Source organism: Eulemur rufifrons, chromosome 30, assembly GCF_041146395.1.
Source record: "Eulemur rufifrons isolate Redbay chromosome 30, OSU_ERuf_1, whole genome shotgun sequence".
Classification (NCBI taxonomy): domain Eukaryota; kingdom Metazoa; phylum Chordata; class Mammalia; order Primates; family Lemuridae; genus Eulemur; species Eulemur rufifrons.
The window spans coordinates 109,725,971-109,744,005 of record NC_091012.1 but is presented as its reverse complement, the minus strand read 5'-3'; the positions used below and the strand labels follow the sequence as shown (position 1 = coordinate 109,744,005).

The 18,035-nt window shown below is 44.6% G+C and overlaps 1 protein-coding gene and 1 non-coding gene across 2 annotated transcripts; one reads left to right on the top strand and one right to left on the bottom strand.

Moving 5' to 3' along the window:
* Window positions 1–150: 150 nt before the first annotated feature.
* On the bottom strand, window positions 151–17,585 carry C30HXorf38 (chromosome 30 CXorf38 homolog). The gene is made up of 7 exons (XM_069463394.1): window positions 17,245–17,585; window positions 16,975–17,109; window positions 11,430–11,549; window positions 8,794–8,943; window positions 8,329–8,508; window positions 1,470–1,632; window positions 151–1,021 (listed from the first exon to the last, which is right to left on the bottom strand). Exons 1-6 carry the CDS (start codon window positions 17,458–17,460, stop codon window positions 1,471–1,473), a joined length of 963 nt encoding a protein of 320 aa, XP_069319495.1. The 5' UTR covers window positions 17,461–17,585; the 3' UTR covers window positions 151–1,021; window position 1,470.
* Window positions 11,891–11,997, top strand: LOC138379263 (U6 spliceosomal RNA). Its single transcript, XR_011232042.1, has one exon. It is a non-coding gene; the product is annotated as a U6 spliceosomal RNA (small nuclear RNA).
* Window positions 17,586–18,035: the final 450 nt, after the last annotated feature.

The window sequence follows — 18,035 nt, the reverse complement described above, 5'->3', positions numbered from 1 at the left end:
CCAAACATAGCCTTTGCTATGTTAAGCAGCTATAGTTTAGGACCAGAAAAGAAACATTTTATTTTATTTATTATATTCTATCTTATTCTATTTATTTTAAGTTTTTAAATTTATTTTTAAGAGTTTCGGCTGGGTGAGGTGGCTCATGCCTGTAATCCTAGCACTCTGGGAGGCCTGGGCTGGAAGATCGCTTGAGGTCAGGAGTTCGAGACGAGCCTGAGCAAGAGAGACCCTGTCTCTAACAAAAATAGAAAAAATTAGCTGGGCAACTAAAAATAGAAAAAATTAGCCAGGTGTGGTGGTGCGTGCCTGTAGTCCCAGCTACTCAGGAGGCTGAGGCAGAAGGACTGCTTGAGCCCAGGACTTTGAGGTTGCTGTGAGCTAGGCTGACGCCACAGCACTCTAGCCCAGGCAACAGAGCAAAACTCTGTCTCATAAAAAAAAAAAAAAAAAAAAAAAAAAAGAGTCTCACTCTGTCACCCTGGGTAGAATGTAGTGGCATCATCATAGCTCACTGCAACCTCAAACTTCTGGGCTCAAGTGATCCTCCTGCCTCAGCCTCTCGAGTAGTTGGGACTACAGATATATGCCACAGCACCTGCCTAATTTTTTCTATTTTTGGTAGAGATGAGGTCTTGCTCTTGCTGAGGCTGGTCTCCAACTCCTAACCTCGAGTGATTCTCCCACCTCGGTCTCCCAGAGTGCTAGGATTACAGGCGTGAGCCACAGCACCTGGCTAAAACTCACCTTTTAAATAGCAAAAGGTCCCTGGATGGTAGCAAGTTTTGGCACAAGAGTATCTAATGTTTTTTGATTGGTATAGATTATACAGCCCCAAGTTTATGAATATTAAAAAAATACTCCCAAAGAGTCAAAGGAAAGTCCAGGATAAAACAATAAACATTCCTTTTTGTTTGGGTACAATCCTCTGGTAACTTTTTCCTTTTGCACAGAAAAGGATGTCTGAGATGGAAGCCATGCTGACTTTCAGAAACGTGCCTGATTTTTCTCAAAGGGCAACCTAAAAGGAAAGAGAGTATTTTAATTTTCTTTATCTGAGGGGGGGAAAAAGTAAAATACTGAAGACAGTTACTTACTTTAACAAGTTTTCCTTATGGAAACTAGCCGATTGCTATTAATGCCACAGTAAGAGCTAGTATCGATGGTATCATTTTAAGGCAGAAATGCTTTTTAATCATGTGATAAGGTTGATTCACTTAATTCTAGACCACCAGTGACTTCAGGTGTATTTGGCTAAACAAAGTTGCAGGGAATTGATGTTGAATTACTTCACAGATGTGAGAACCACTAATTACAAAAGAGCACAAAACTCAGTGTCCTTTCTCTGAAATAATGAGGACATGGGGAAACTTCACATTAGACTGTTGTGTGTTCCTTATGGCCTCACATAGGGAACAGACATCAAAGCAATGAGGCTATCTGTCTTTATTTTACATTATATGTCTCACCTCAGGCCTTCCTTTCAGGTGTCTGTCTCTCAGGTTCCTTTGAATACCGTTTTTGATGTTGCAGACGGAGGCTGTCTAGCTTGTGCATATCTTCTGTAAGATCATTTCTAAGATCCTCATTGTTTCTCAGAAATTCTGTCACCACTTCCATCTGATTTGAGATCTGCAAGAAAACATACAATGCACAGCTTAGGCATTTTTATAGCAGACTTATAATTCAAATGAAAAACTTACTAGTGCCAAGAATGGCTTGTTGTTCATGTGTCCACCAAGAGACAGAATCTTGGCTACAGGCATCTGTCCACAGACAAGTTAAAAGTTTAGAAAACAAAACAAACTCTATAAAACAAAGCCTCTTCCACTCAAAGAACAAACCAACCAACCAAAAAACAAAAACAAAAACCCATAACGCAATCCAGGAGAGGAGCTGCTTCTAGGACCAAACAAGGGGGTGTTTGCTTGTCTCCTCACATTTTTTTGCTTTTAAAACTTCCTGCATTTGTATGAAAGGGCTTCATTTTATACACACACACACACACACACACACGTACATGTGTGTATATAAAAATAGAATGAAGCTCTTTCATTTTGAATTTTGAACCCGTGCATTTATTACTATTAAATATACATATACATGCACATATGTATTAATAAATAAATTCAAAATCAACACAAGCATACAAGGTAAAAAGTCAGTCCTCGGCCGGGCGCGGTGGCTCACGCCTGTAATCCTAGCACTCTGGGAGACCGAGGTGGGCGGATTGAGTTCAGGAGTTTGAGACCAGCCTAAGCAAGAGCGAGACCCCCGTCTCTACTAAAACTAGAAAGAAATTATATGGACAGCTAAAAATATATATATATAGAAAAAATTAGCCGGGCATGGTGGCACATGCCTGTAGTCCCAGCTACTCAGGAGGCTGAGGCAGGAGGATTGCTTGAGCCCAGGAGTTTGAGGTTGCTGTGAGCGAGGCTGATGCCATGGCACTCTAGCCCGGGCAACAGAGTGAGACTGTGTCTCAAAAAAAAAAAAAAGTCAGTCTTCTTCTAAACTGTCCCCAGTCACCCAGCTCCTCTCCCTAGAGGTGACCATAATGAACAGTTTCTCATGTTTCTTCCAGAGATATTCTATGCAGTTACATGTGAGCATGTGTATATACACATTTTTAAAAGCAAAAATGGCAGCATGCTAGACACTGCTCTCCAACTGATCTCTTCTATACGAGATTATAAATAGTATCCTCATTATCTTTTTTAATGGGTGAACAATATTCCAATTATGGATATTTCATATTTTAATATAGTATTTTGATCCTTCTGCTAAGACAAATAATGGTGCAGTAACTAATTTGGTTACATGTGTTATTCTGCATAAGTGACAAGTCTGTAGGATCTGTTTTTAGAAGTGAAATGCAGTTTCAATTGCGATCGTGTTTTAAGTTTTGGCAAAATTTTAATAGATTTTGCCGAAACTGCCATCTATAGAGAGTACCAATTTAAACTCCCACCAGCAACAGACTTTAACTTTTAAGTTAATAAAAGTACTCATGGACTAGTAGCATGGAAGTGCTTTCACTGGCCTTGTCCTAGAATACTCTCACTGGTTACTGTGCTTATTACAATGATGAGAGTTACTCATATTTTTGGGTGTGGTGAATGTTTTTAAATGGGTCCAAGCTAAGTCAAGATTATCTAAATCTAATGAAGAAAAATGATGGAGTACCCTACCCCAGCGGGTGTACACAACTGATTCTTAGGCAGCAGGTCTAGGGTGGAACCTAAGCAAGCACTCAGGTTATTGTGATGTAAGTGAATGAAACAGCCAGATGCTGGATGATGGCTGCCGGGGATGGAAGGGACACGGAAGGCTGGCTGAGACTGTGCCAGGATGGATAGGGAGCAGGGAAGGACAGGGAGTAGCTGAAGATGACTGGAGGGCTTCAGATTGGTTAGTAAGTAGACTGGGGTTGTGCCCTTCAGCTGGAGCGGTTTATTTCATGGCTGGAAACCAGCCTAGAGCTCCTGCAAGATGCCTGGGCTTTAAATAATAGATCTTGAAACCACAGAAATGTGAATGAAGATCACACCAATGACATCATTCACAGCGTGCATTAGTAACTGCGGGCACTGCACTGTTAGCTCTTATTGGCCATGCCCGGTATCCTAGACACACCTCAGTGCCTTCCTGTGGCTCCCATCAGATGCCTGTGACTGCACTGGCCAGGTCTTTGCACAACATACATGCTTCCAGATGGACTTTTGGCCCTCAGTGGCATCCCCCTCTCCGCTGTGTGGAGACTTTCTCACTTGATGAGTTAGGACCTGTGATTTGTGCTGTCTCCTCCTGGTCCTTTCTATAGACCTGGTTTGCTCTATCCCACTTAGTTTCTTTTCCTTTGCTCAAGGTCTCAGTTCTCTTTTCCATTCCGAATCGCCTTTCTCATTATCTCCAATAGGAGTGTTTCATAATTGATGTTTCTTAGAACTTTAGTTTTCCCTTTTGTGAAAAGCAATAAATGCACTTGCTTAAGAGGTGTTCTGGCTGGGGTGATTATTTTAGCTTCAAGGGAGGGAGGCACAGTCAAAAGAAGGCTTTTTTAAAGAATGGGGCAGGCTTTGCATGTTTATATATAAAGAGAGAAGAGGAAATAGAGATGGAAAAACAAAGTATTAGAAAAATTATAGAATGTAGTCATACAGACTTGGACACTGAAGCCCAGCTCTGTCACTTAACTCTGTGACTTTGGGCAAGACATTTGACCTCCCTGAGCTTACTTCTTTATATGCAAATTAAGGATGATGACGCCAACACCACCTAGGATTCTTTGAGGACTGGCAATAATCCATGAAAAGCACTTAGCATTGTGCCTGGTACATTCCTTCCTTCCTTCACTCATTTAGTAAATGTTTAATTTGATAGTCACTCCATTATGTGCTTGCTGGTCTACTGTTCTAAGCAAAAGATGCTTAGGAACTTCATTCTTACAGTCGTTTAAGCCAAAACTGTTGGCCTCGTCGTTGACCTCTTTCTGTCTTTCACATGCCACGTCCACCTACCTTCTTACCGCCTCTACACTTCCACCCCCGTCCAAACCACCATCATCTCTTACCTGGACACTAAATAGCCTCCCTGCTTCTACCTCTGCCCCTCTCCTCCACCAACCACCCCAGGGTGTCCTCACCACCCAGCCAGCAGGCTCCTTGTTGTTCCAATGGCTCACAAGACCTGCTTCCTCCCCCTTCATTTTGCTGACCTCCTTACCTGCTATTCTTTCCCTCCCTCCACTCCAGTCACACTTCTCAACTAGCTGTTCCCTCTGCCCAAATGCTCTTCCTCCAGATACGCACATGGCTAATCCTCACCTCCTTCAAGGTATTGCTAAGTCTCACCTTCTTGATGAGGCCACCTTGACCACCCTACTGCAACCTGACATTTGTCCCCACTCTGCTCTACATTGCATTTCTCCTTTTTCTACTGCTCCACATCACTTATTATGTTTACTGCTTATCGTCCGTCTTCCAACTGTGGAGATCTCTTGTCTGTTTTGTTCAGTGATGCATGCCATAGTAGGTGCTCAATAAATATTTCTGGAATATAACATATGAAGTGACATTTTCTATCCTTTCACCAATGGCCTTGAGTACACTTTGTCATTGCCCCTTCTCCCTATGCTTCCTCATGGATCTCTGTGAAAGCAGTTCCCTCAGCAAGTTTAAGAAATCAGTAATGATTTTACAGTATGTGCAAATACTTTACACGTGTTTTTGAGACAGGGTCTCACTCTGTTGCCTAGGCTAGAGTACAGTGGCATGATAATAGCTCACAGCAACCTCAAACTCCTGGGCTCAAGGGATCCTCCTGCCTCAGCCTCTCTAGTAGCTAGGAACACGCACACACCATCAAGCCTGTCTAATTTAAAAAATTTTTTTTGTAGCGACAGGGTCTCGCTCTTGCTCCAATACGTGGCTGGTCTCCAATACGTGGCTTCAAGCAATCATCTCGCCTTGGCCTCCTAAAGTGCTAGGATTAAAGGCATGAGCCACCGCACCTGGCCTCATTTCTTTTCTTTCTTAGAAGTAACTGAAATAATGGCATGTTTTACAATCGATGGCATTTTAGATTCACTGAAATCTGGTCTTATGGAATCTTCTGACTTTGGAGACTAACCCTAAAGGACATGGATAATCATATATGATACTGAACTTTCAGAAGAGGTCAAGTTCCATACATGTGGAAAGCCGACCTTCAACTTTGAGATACCATACCAATCAATTCTCACACTTTGATCAATTGAAATATTAAGAGAAATGCCATGGTCTGCTGAACAAAAGCATGAAAAATGAGAATTTATTAACTCCACCTAGAGACTTTGTGACCCAGAGGATATGCCAATTAACCCCTATTTCCTTTCTGTAAAACAGAGATAATGAGGGTTCAAAATTTACATTTGCCAGTTCCTCAGTGATACAAGACCTGCAGCACACCAAGTAGACAGCCACAGGACCAGAAGGGAGAGACCTCACACCCCAGTGCCAGCTGCTTGGGGCCCTTGCCTCACTTGTAAAGCAGGGGATATGACGATTGCCAGGTTCCCATCCAGCTCTCAAATGACACAGACTCCTGGCTCAAGTGTGTTGCTACTGATATACTTTGCTCTTTGTTACACAAACAGGGAAAGAACTACAGCTTCCTCAAGAGAGTGGTGAGAACTACTGACTATTCAGGGGCAGTGAGCGTGTCTTCTGGATGTCTTCTCTTGGTCTACTGTGCTTCTGAAAGCAGCAGTGCAAAGAAAACTGTGAGGCTGGTTCTAATGGCATTTTAAAATAAAGCCAGATCAAACACATGGACTTAGAAAAGATTTAACATTCAGAGCTAGGCACAGTGGATTACTGGCTCACACCTGTAATCCTAGCACTCTGGGAGGCCGAGGTGGGAGGATCCCTTGAGCTCAGTTTGAGACTAGCCTGAGCAAGAGCAAGACCCCATCTCTACTAAATATAGAAAAAATCAGCCAGATATGGTGGCACATGCCTGTAGTCCCAGCTACTTGAGAGGCTGAGGCAGGAGGATCGCTTGAGCCCAGGAGTTGGAGGTTGCAGTGAGCTACGATGATACCAATGCACTCTACCCAGGGAGACAGAACAAGACTCTGTTTCAAAATAAAAAAAAAAAGAAAAGAAAAAGATTTAACATTCAAATTCATCATTTTAAATACCTATGGTGTGCCAGCACGGGCATACCCAAAAACCAGTGGCATCCAGCCCTTGTGCTAAAGGAGCTCACCAAGCTTAATAAAGCATTTGGATCAAAGTCAGAAGAGTCAATATAGGCATATTTACTAGTAAGGAGCCTGGCTTAATGAATGAAATACACACTTTGTATTCAATAAACACTCCCCCTACATTTAATGAGGTAATGTGCAAAACTACTTTCCTTGGACAAGGAGGAATGGAGAGGTGAAATGATTTGTCCAAGGTTTCCTGGTGATCTAGAATTCTAATCCAGCCAGTGCTGGGATATTTCTGAACCTTGCCAAACTACAATTCTACTACTGTTAGTTCCTTTTCTACCTTGCATGTAACAAAGGAGATTCACTCTTCCTGTATTCCCTATCAGGACTTTAGACCATCATTAGCCTGAAGGTCCTAAGCTAGAAATCTTTTTTTTTTTTTTTTTTTGAGACAGAGTCTTGCTCTGTTGCCCGGGTTAGAGTGAGTGCCATGGCGTCAGCCTAGCTCACAGCAACCTCAAACTCCTGGACTTAAGCAATCCTTCTGCCTCAGCCTCCCGAGTAGCTGGGACTACAGGCATGCGCCACCACGCCCGGCTAATTTTTTCTATATATATTTTAAGTTGGCCAGATAATTTCTTTCTATTTTTAGTAGAGACGAGGTCTTGCTCTTGCTCAGGCTGGTCTCGAACTCCTGACCTCGAGCGATCCACCCACCTCGGCCTCCCAGAGTGCTAGGATTACAGGCATGAGCCACCGCGCCCGGCCTAGAAATCTTGATGAACCTTTAAACCTCCACCCTTTCTCCATCCTTTTACAGCCCCATGCCATGCTCCAAGTAATCTAACCAGCTACTAGGATCCATCAGGTCTGCCCAGGCGATGCCTCCAGAATCCAGCTCCTCTTCCATATCCTCTAGTTTCTGTTCTCTCTCTCACCCTCTCATGACTGCAAATGCCTCATGGCTAGTCGCTAACCACTTGTCTGACCTCCAACTGCCGCAAGAGTTAACTTTCTAAGAGCCATATCTGATCCTATCACTGTTTCTTGCTTAAAAACATCTGTCAGCCCCCTATTGCTTTTTGGGAATAAGGCTCAAAGCCCTTGGGACAGACAACCTTTCAACATACGACTTCGACCTACTTTGCCACCCTCACGCCTGACCATACCTCCTTTGCTCGCCTGTCACTGCCCAGGCTCGGACTATTCTTTCATGCCTTTGCAAGTGCTGTGCCCTCTGCCAAGAATGGCCTTTTTCACTCGCCAATTTGTCAAACTGGCAGTTTGATTCTATGGGTGCCGGCTCAACAGCACCTTCTCAGCAAAGCCTTTTGTGGCAATCCCCTCTGCCAGCGGAGAACCCCAGAGCATTTTTTTTTTCCCCAGAATTCTGTTGTGCCTTTACCACGTTTTTCTACTTTATGGCACAGTTTAGGCACTCAAATGTTTGCTGATTAAGTGAAAATATTTAAACATTAATCAGCCAAAAGAATACTCGCTTCTGGAAATTGACTTGTAAATCAGAAACACAGTGGGCTATATGTTAAAATGAGCTACTCTTCCTCCCTGGCACCTTTCCTTGTGATGTTTACTCACACAGAGGATGTAATGTTTTTCTTTTCTTTTACCTCTTCAGGCAGCACCTCTTGTTCTTCTGCTTGAAGATACAGCTCTTGAAGTTTTTCCTTTAGTAACTGCATTTCTATTCCATTGATTTGGCTCTCACTCAGGTAGGTTCCTGTTTCACCGTCACACCCATCCCGCTGGTCTTCCTCGGGGATATGAACAGCCCAGTCAGATGTCAAAAGCTGTGGATATATTTATATGAACCAATTTCATGGAAAAGACATTCCATTGGATTATTCAAAGAATTTATAATTCAACATCATTAACTAGATCCATTTTAATAACACACTGTGGCCACAGAAAAGCTTATTGGCCCGGCATAATTCCAGATTTCTGTCAGCATTTTTTCCCCTGCTTACATTCTAAAATTTAGTTTAAATCTAATAAACTTCAAATTCTAAATGAGTGACTGTGGTTGTTTTTCCCCCTTAATTCTGTATGTCAGAATTGTTAAATACGATTTTTACCTGTTCTATTCTGGAGTATACCGCCACAATCTCCGGGATATTCCTGAATTCGTTCAGAAAATTTTGGATCTTCATCTGAAAATCTCGAAGCCACGTAGAAGATACTTTCATTTCTGAAGAGTGCATGATCTCATTTCGACACTTAATCACCTACAGCAAGACAAAAAGATAAAAGGCTTCAAAGTCAAACAATGGGGTAAAACAGATCGTGTGGCTTCAAAAGAAAATCAAAGAAAGGCTTTGTTAATGACAAAATCAACCAGTGTGGTCTTTAGATGAGAAGGGCTGGAGCTTTCTTGGGATCATGTGCATAATCTCGCATGTATTTGTATGGGGTAGAGGATACTCTAGCCCTCCAGCCTCCCCACATCAGATCCATGTTTAATTTCATCCTGGCAGACACCAGGAAATGGAGTCCTCCTTGCGTCACAAACTGAAATGCCTTCAAGGGTCAGGCAGGTAACCTGAGTGAAGCTGGCCAGGCGCAATAGTAGGGAGAAAGGAGAGACGGGTTTGGGACAAACTGGGGCATGGATGCCCTATCTAAAGGGGTAACCTCAGCTGAACTTGCAGCTTGTTGCTATGGGAGTTATATGACCCTAGTGTTGCTAGATCTTCTGATTTTTTTAAGAAAACCTGGAAATTCATATTTTTATGACAACTAATTTGAAATTAAAAGAAAAAACCAAGCAGGATAAATAAAACATGGCTATAAACCAGATTTTGGCCACAAGACTCCCAAGAACAAAAAGATGGCTCCTGGGCAACAGTGGTTCTGCCTTTTCCCCATTCTCGAGCCTCTGGAGCAGATTTCCAAGCAATCCAGAAGTTCTTGACATGACCTGTAGGTGTCTGGAGATGCTGTCAAGGCTTGAGGGGTTGTTCAACCCCTTACCACTTAAATAATCAACTACTCAAGGCAAGAAATACAAATAAGCCTGCAACTATCCTTGGCCCTTGAAATCTTGTGGCCGGCTGGATATTACACATTTCCCCAAGTCCCTTAACTTAAAACAACCTGCCAAAGAGCAAGTGTATTGGCTCTGGGTATACCAATACCACAGGCTGAAGCAGATAAGATAAAAATCTTTTAAATATTGTTGCAGCGTGAAGAAGTTGGGTCAAGGGAGTTTTCTGATGTGGACAGCATGATGAAAAGAAAATCTACTTTTGCCTTTATCTTAACAAAAATGGTGCTATCTAATCATATATTAATATATAATTCACATAAAGTCTTCCATATTCTTGGTTAAAAGATATCAAAGGGGTCAACTACTGTGATAGTTGTCTCTGCTGCTATCATAAAGGATTCTTAAGTCTTCTAGTTGACAAAATATACATGCATTTTCTCTACATAGTATAAATAATCCAGGTATAGCTATCTATACCTGGATACTCTTAGTGATTCTCAGAGTAATAAATGTGTAGAAGCTGTTCTCTGGTGAACTAGAAAAAAATCTAAACTTCCCAGGGGAAATCTGACAAACATAGCGACCTATTCTGACATTGTTACCCATTAGTGTTCACATTTTCTTCAGTTCTATGTAATTTGGTCTTGCAACTAACTGTTTAGTCAATGAGATTTAGAAGGGCAGGACTCAAATGCTGGCATGCAACAGGCAGAATGGTGAATTATTCTGTATTTTTTTAAATAAGGAGAACTGGCTGGGCGTGGTAGCTCACACCTATAATCCCGGCACTTTGGGAGGCCAAAGTGGGAGGATCAATTGAAGGCAGGAGTTCAAGACCAGCCTGGGCAAGATAGTGAGACCCTGTCTCTACAAAAAAAAAAAAAGAAGAATTAGTCGGGCACATGGTGGCACATGCCTGTAGTCTCAGCTACTCAGGAGGCTGAGGCAGGAGGATCACTTGAGCCCAGGAGTTCAAGGTTATGGTGAGCTATGATCATGCCACTGCACATTAGCCTGGGCGACAGAGCAAGACCCTGTCTATAAATAGGTAGACAAATAAATAAGCAAAATAAGTTTGCTTCTGTTTATGACACAACAGGGAAGAAAAAGTTTAGGTTTTATCTACTTTAACAGCAAACGGCATAATAACAAGTTGTCAGGAAACTTTAATTAAGGAGAACTGAAAAATTAGTTTCTTTTTTTTTTTTTTGAGACAGAGTCTCTCTCTGTTGCCCTGGCTAGAGTGCCGTGGCGTCAGCCTAGCTCACAGCAACCTCAAACTCCTGGGCTCAATGGATCCTTCTGCCTCAGCCTCCCGAGTAGCTGGGACTGCAGGCATGCGCCACCATGCCCGGCTAATTTTTTCTATATATATTTGTAGTTATCCAGCTAATTTCTTTCTATTTTTAGCAGAGACGGGGTCTCGCTCTTGCTCAGGCTGGTCTTGAACTCCTGACCTTGAGCAATCCACCCACCTCGGCCTCCCCAGAGTGCTAGGATTACAGGCGTGAGCCACCGCGCCTGGCCTAAGAATTAGTTTCTTGATTACATTTTCACTGGGGATTCTTGGACATGACGGAAGGTGTGCATGATAAGTAAACACAAGTCAAATTTTCTTTGCACACCACTGTTCTGGGGAGTGACTGTGTGTTATGCCTGCGTGGCTGGTCCTCAATATCCACCCAACTGACTCAGTGTATGGTTTCGAATTCTGACAGCTCTTACCTCTGTGACTTTCTTTCGATCGATCACAAAATGATCACAGGCATTGATAAGACTTAAAAGAGCAACTGCATCACATTCTTCGGGTCCTCGTTTGTCTGTCAGTCCTCGGGGCATGAAGGCCTGTAGCACAGGGAGGCACGAGAGGGACCTGAGTCTTCTCCAACTCTAGGAGCTGGAGAGGCAACAGTTACTTGCCTATTTTCCAAATGATGACTCACTGAAATTCTCTTATGCCTTGAGGTTTCAGGTTGGGGCCTCATGAGTCCAAATTGCAAGTGGGGAAACAGTGTCACAGCTAAGCCTTGGTCAGAGGGCGACAGCTGAAGAGCTGCACTATATCCCTCTGCTGTTAGATACACCTGACATAGCTGGTTTTCTGTCCTGTCTTAATGGCACTTAAGCAGAAAGCATGGGGTAGGAGGCAACTTTTTTTCTTCCTTACTGACATTTCAGTGGCTGATGTGCTTGCTTTGGCAGCACATACACTGAAATTTGAATGATACAGAGAAGATTAGCATGGCTCCTGTGCAAGGATGACACGCAAATTCGTGAAGCGTACCATATTAAAAAAAAAAATGTTCAGTATCTGAGAGCTGCTGAAGATTTGAAAATAATAGTTACTCTAAAGTGGACACTTTCTAAATGACTTGAGAAAGCTCAGTACAGTAGTATTAAGAGTCTGGGCTTTGGAGTGCAACAGAACTAGGTTCAAATGCCAGCTCTGCCACTTGTCAGATGTGTGACCTTGGCCAAGTTATTTATCCTCAGATTCCTCATCAGTAAATGGGGAATAACTGTCCTCATCTACCTCAAAGGACGCTGCAAGAATTAAATAAGTGAATGCAGGTAAAGCCCTAGCAAGATGTCTTACACACGCTAATAAACAGGCCATAAATGGTGGCAACTACCAAGTCGATGGTGCAAGGTGCGTAGGATCCACATGGGGGTTACAGAAAGAATCCTAGGATTTGAAATATTACATATACGAGAAGGGTCTTGTTCTAGCATGATCTTGCCTTTAATAGGATTTTATGGCATGGACCCCCCAAAATGGTGTTATAGCAAGGCTCGGGCATATTTCTTTCCTGAAATATTTCCCAACTTACATCTGGATACAACAACTTTATACTAGGCTGAGAATTTCATGGGTACATTCCTGCCAAGGTACTAGAACAGACCACATACAAAAAAATTACACATGATAAGAACTCTAAATAAAAGAGACCCGTTCCACTGAAAACAAACACATTTCAGTAGACAAGCAGCTACAATGGCTCCGACAGGGCTGCTCACAAAGGTATTCTGAAAAGGCCGGGGTAAGTGCTGACGTACCCCAAGGAGATTTAGGGCTATGTTCCTGATGGTGTTGGAATCATACACCTGAGCCTCACATGATTAAGAAAAATTCTGTATACATTAAATGGCCCCTATCAGCAGGTACAGTAGCCAGTACCATCACTATCTTTCTATGCCTTAACAGCCACTGACATGCCAACCCTCTGAAAAAAGTCTATTATGAATGCTACAAAGGTTAACAAAGAGGCTAACTGACTTATCACAGGCAAACTAATGCAGTGAAACTGAAGAAAAGAAATATTGCTTAATTCACCCGCTGCTGAGAAGAAAACGCAAAGTTAGAGGGGCCTTAGTTGCTTCCAAACCAGGCATAGTTTTTCTTTCCCATTATAAGCTAGGTCCTCTCTGGCATTTTCTCACCAGTATCAACCAGTCTCTTCCATGTTAACATTTTATTTTAGTAATTATTCCCTTTCTTCAGAACTAGAAGCCAACAGGGAGGCTCTGCTGCCTCCTTGCAGGGAAAGCAGTTTCTTAAACTTGTACTGCATTCCACCATGTTCCGTACAGGACACGCGCAGCGGTGAGAAACACACACTACTGCCTCTCTCTGTCCTCCACTGTCTCTTCATTGAGCAGGAGGAGATGAGGCAGGAGAAACAACAGGGGCCAGATCGTGCTCAGCTCTGGAAAGCAGTATGGACTTTATTCTAAGCCCATCAGGAAGACATCCAAGGGTGTTTTTTTGTTGTTGTTGTTGTTTGTTTGTTTTTTGAGACAAGAGTCTCGCTCTGTCGCCTGGGCTAGAGTGCTAGAGTGCCGTGGTGTCAGCCTAGCTCACAGCAACCTCAAACTCCTGGGCTCAAGCGATCCTCCTGCCTCAGCCTCCCGAGTAGCTGGGACTACAGGCATGCACCACTATGTCCGGCTAATTTTTTCTATATATATTTTTAGTTGGCCAGATAATTTCTTTCTATTTTTAGTAGAGACGGGGTCTCGCTCTTGCTCAGGCTGGTCTCGAACTCCTGACCTCGAGCAATCCACTCGCCTCGGCCTCCCAGAGTGCTAGGATTACAGGCGTGAGCCACCGCGCCCGGCCTCAAGTGTTTTTTAAAAACAGCTTTATTGAGATATAATTCCCATATCATACAATTTACTCACCTACAGTGTATAATTCAGTGATATTTAGTATATTCAGAGTTGTACAACCATCCTCATTGTGAATTTTAGAACATTTTCATTATCCCAAAAAGAAATCCCATACCCCCATTAGCTATCATCCCTCATCCCCCAGGCCCTAGCAGCCAATAACCTACTTCTGCCTCTATAGATTTGCCTATTTCGACATTTCATATAAATGGAATCATACAATATGTGACTGGCTTCTTTCACTTAGCATAATGATTTCAAGATTCATCCATATTGTAACATGTATCAGTACTTCATTCCTTTTTATGGCAAAATAATATTCCATTGTATGGATATACTGCACTTTTTTTTTTTTTTTTTTTTTTTCCTGAGACAGAGTCTCACTCTGTTGCCCTGGCTAGAGTGCCGTGGCGTCAGCCTAGCTCACAGCAACCTCAAACTCCTGGGCTTAAGCAATCCTCCTGCCTCAGCCTCCCAAGTAGCTGGGACTACAGGCATGTGCCACCATGCCCGGCTAATTTTTTCTATATATATTTTTAGTTGTCCAGATAATTTCTTTTTATTTTTAGTGGAGACGGGGTCTCACTCTTGCTCAGGCTGGTCTTGAACTCCTGACCTTGAGCGATCCTCCCGCCTTGGCCTCCCAGAGTGCTAGGATTACAGGCGTGAGCCACCGCGCCTAGCCTATACTGCACTTTTAAAAAATCCACTCATCAGCTGATGGACATTTGGGCTGTTTCTGCCTTTTGGCTGTTGTGAATAGTGTTGCTATGAACATTTGTGTACACATTTTTGAACAGATGTATGTTTTCATTTCTCTTGGGTATATACCTAGGAGTGGAATTGCTGGGTCATATGGTACTTCTGTTTAATCCTTCCTTTCTTTTTAAAAGAACTTAAATAAATCAAGGCACTATTTACATTAAAGCTTTTTACATGGTGATGGGAATAAGCAGGGAGGGAGGAAGAGTAGACAGTTCCTTGGGCAGGTGGAAAGGGATATGATCCAACACACAAGTGGAGGTTTAGGGCAATAAGAAAGAGACACCCTTCCTCTTCTGTAGCAGAAGGAAAAAGATGGTACACATGGAGATAGGTTGGTAGGTTTGGCAAAATATGAGGAAGTACAGTTGGCCCTCCACGTCCGTGGGTTGCACATCCATGGATTCAACCAACCAGGGATGAAAAATATTTAAAAAAAATAAATAACAGTACAACAATAAAAATACAGATTTAAAAAAATACAATATAGCAACTGTTTATATAGCATTTACACTGTATTACAAGTAATCCAGAGATGATTTAAAGTATATGAGAGAATGTGTGGAGGCTATATGCAAATGCCATGCCATTTTATATCAAGGACTTGAGCATCTGCCAATTTTGCTATCGGAGGGGGGCTCCTGGAACCAATCCCCCTCGGATACAGAGGGACTGGGCTGGGGGCATCCATCAACTTCATGAAGTGTGACCAAGGTTAGCAGCTGGGAGTGAGGGTGGAGGAATGGGAGTGGGAGCTTGGCAAGGAAAGGCAGAAACAGTCGTCTCCAGGAACAAGAGCCCAGAAACAGATGTAGCCAGACAAATGGGGCTCGAGATCAAGAATGAAAGCGAAACCAGTCAGTTCCCTTGTGAGATTCTTCCTTCTGAGCAGAGGCACATGATGGTGTCATCATGGCTGGGGTTGGGCCAGGCAAGTTCAGAGAAAGGAGGGAAAAAAAGCTGAGATAACTGCAAGGGACTGACTCTAATGATGGACCATGGAATCTGAGCTGGCTGAGGTGACAAAGCAAGGCAGGAGGTATTGGGGAAGCAGTGGAAGCCTCAAAGAAGTGGAAGTAGTACAGGGACAGAGTGGGAGCAGGGCTGTTTGAGTAAGTGTGCCAAAGGCAAGCCGGATGTTAGACGCTGAGACTTCCTGTGCTGATAGGGTCCAGGATGTGAGCATGCAAATGGGAGACTGAGGTGGTTGGAGCAGAGGATGCTAGAATAGGGAGCCCAGGAACCGAGAGGATGGGATTGGACTAGAAAGTCTGCAGGTGACAGCAACCAAGAGGAGAAAAGAATGGTGTAAGCAGGTGGCAAGGGCTTCAAGAGGATTCCTAGGGGGATAGTAAATCCTCTGCAAACAGGTGAGGGATAGTGACAGTAAAGGGTAGAGTTTTGTTTCTTTAAGTCGTTTCTCTTTTCTAGGTAAAAGTACAAGTTAGAAACTTTATGGTGGCGATGCAAAAAAAAAAAAAATGGGGAAGAGGGTGTAGGTGAGGTGGGCATACTGGTCCATGAGAGCCAAAAAATTTGGGGACCACCGATATAGTCCAATTACCTCATTTTTGAGGTTAGGGAACAGAGGCTGGCCCAATGCCACACCACAGCTGGTGAGCCAGACTCAGATCACCTGCGTCCCAGGCACTGCTCCTTCCCAGGTGCCCACCTGTGCCTGCTGCTAACTAGCACAGAGACCGATGCCAAATGTCAATTTGTGTTAGGAAGCCCCTTCTGACTGCCCCTCCCCACTCCCTACTGGGCTTCCGGCAAACATCAAAAAGTCAAAAAAGTTTCCCAATAGGCCCAGCTAGTAAGTCCCATTGCTAAGATCTGAAGACAGATCTGGCTGCCTATCCCATCCCTACCTCCCCAAAGTTTTATTCCTTAGCTGGGCACTTAAGGTCCCTTCTATTTAAGTCCTAACTTCCCTTAGCTTACTCTACCATCCTCACAGCACCCTGTTGTCAAAATGAGCTGTTCAGTGAGCCTAACCTCAAACACACGTTACAAGATTCTCCCTCTATGTCTGCGTTCATGATGCTCGCTCTGTATCTTGCCCCAGCATCTCTTGCAGAAATCTTTCCTATAACTTTGCAAGCAGGGGTAGCAAACTCAAATGCCTTCAGGAAGCAGATCGGTAAAGGAAAGCTGTCTACTTCACTGAGCTGGGTCCATTATAACAGCCCGGAACTGCCTAGATACTAGACCTTTGATCAACCAACCAATCTCTCTCTCTGCATCTGTTTATGAGGTCCCGGCTTCCACAAGACCGGATCTCCCAGCACCAGGTGACCAGCCCCCTCCTCCTTCCCTCCCAGCCGCAGGTGCTTACCTTGGCCACCTCCCAGGCGTCGACGGGCCAGCGGCCTGGCCGGCAGTTTCCCCAGTACACGTCTCCATTTCTGTTGATGTGATGTCTCAAAATCTCCTGTTTCCACTCTGCGCACACCTGACACTGAGGCTGAAACTACAGGGCAGGCTGTGAGGAGGGGCCCGGGAGGGAGGGGCATCGCGGTCGGCCAGGCCCTGCCCCACGGAGGGAACCGGACAGGGACGGGGTTAGCGGGGGGGCGATGGTCAAGGCCCCGAGCCAGGTGCTCACCTCGCGGGCGCGCGGACTGCATCGTGAGCCGCCGCTGCAGGCGGCGCGGGGGCCCAGGCCGGGGGCTGCAGCGAGCAGGCCGCGGTGGAAGGAGAGCACCTCGCGGCCGACGAAGCCCTGCAGGCAGCTGCGCAGCAGCAGGAGGCAGTGGCCTGCCTTCACCCAGTTCTTGTACTCCGCGCAGTTGAGGCGCACGGCCAGCTCAGACAGCCCCATGTCCGGCTCGCGCCCCGGAAGCCGCCAGGCGAGGGGCGTGGCGGACAACAGTACGCAGGCGCGGGAGCCTCGGCAGTGCCAGAGGCAGCTGCGCGGGCGCCATTGCCCCGGCGCGGCCCCGCCCAGAGGCGGGGATGGCAGAGAGCCCCGCTTGCGCCACTGACCCAGGGGCGGGGCGTCTAGGCTTCCGGGGCACGTCGTTCCCACACCCCACTTGGGTGACGGTTTTAAGCACTTTGGTGCTTGCGGGGGCAACCTCTACCTGGAACCCTTTGGCCCTGTTCTCTGTCCTACAAACTGAGACCCTGTGAGTCCCCGATTCGACTTCCTCTCCTGATGTCCGGGCACCTCTGTTTTAACTTCTTTATTGTAGAGATGTTACCCGGGCTAGAGTGCAGTGACGTCGTCATAGCTCACTGCAACCTCAAACTCCTGGGCTCAAGCAATCCTCCTGCCTCAGCTTCGCTAGTAGCTGAGACTACAGGCGCATGCTACCACGCTGGGCTGCATTTCTTGAATGGCATATGTTCTTTGCATTATACAACTCTAGAAAGTTAGCTGGTTCCTAAGCCCAC

What these genes read in the sequence shown, in the direction of transcription:
- C30HXorf38 (XM_069463394.1), bottom strand. Translation starts at nt 17,460, where the DNA reads ATGGGGCTGTCTGAGCTGGCCGTGCGCCTCAACTGCGCGGAGTACAAG. An exon ending in ATCGAAAGAAAGTCACAGAG is followed by an intron (nt 8,944 to 11,429) that starts GTAAGAGCTGTC and finishes GTCTTGCTGTAG; the next exon opens with GTGATTAAGTGTCGAAATGA. An exon ending in AAGAGGTGCTGCCTGAAGAG is followed by an intron (nt 1,633 to 8,328) that starts GTAAAAGAAAAG and finishes GTTTTCTTGCAG; the next exon opens with ATCTCAAATCAGATGGAAGT.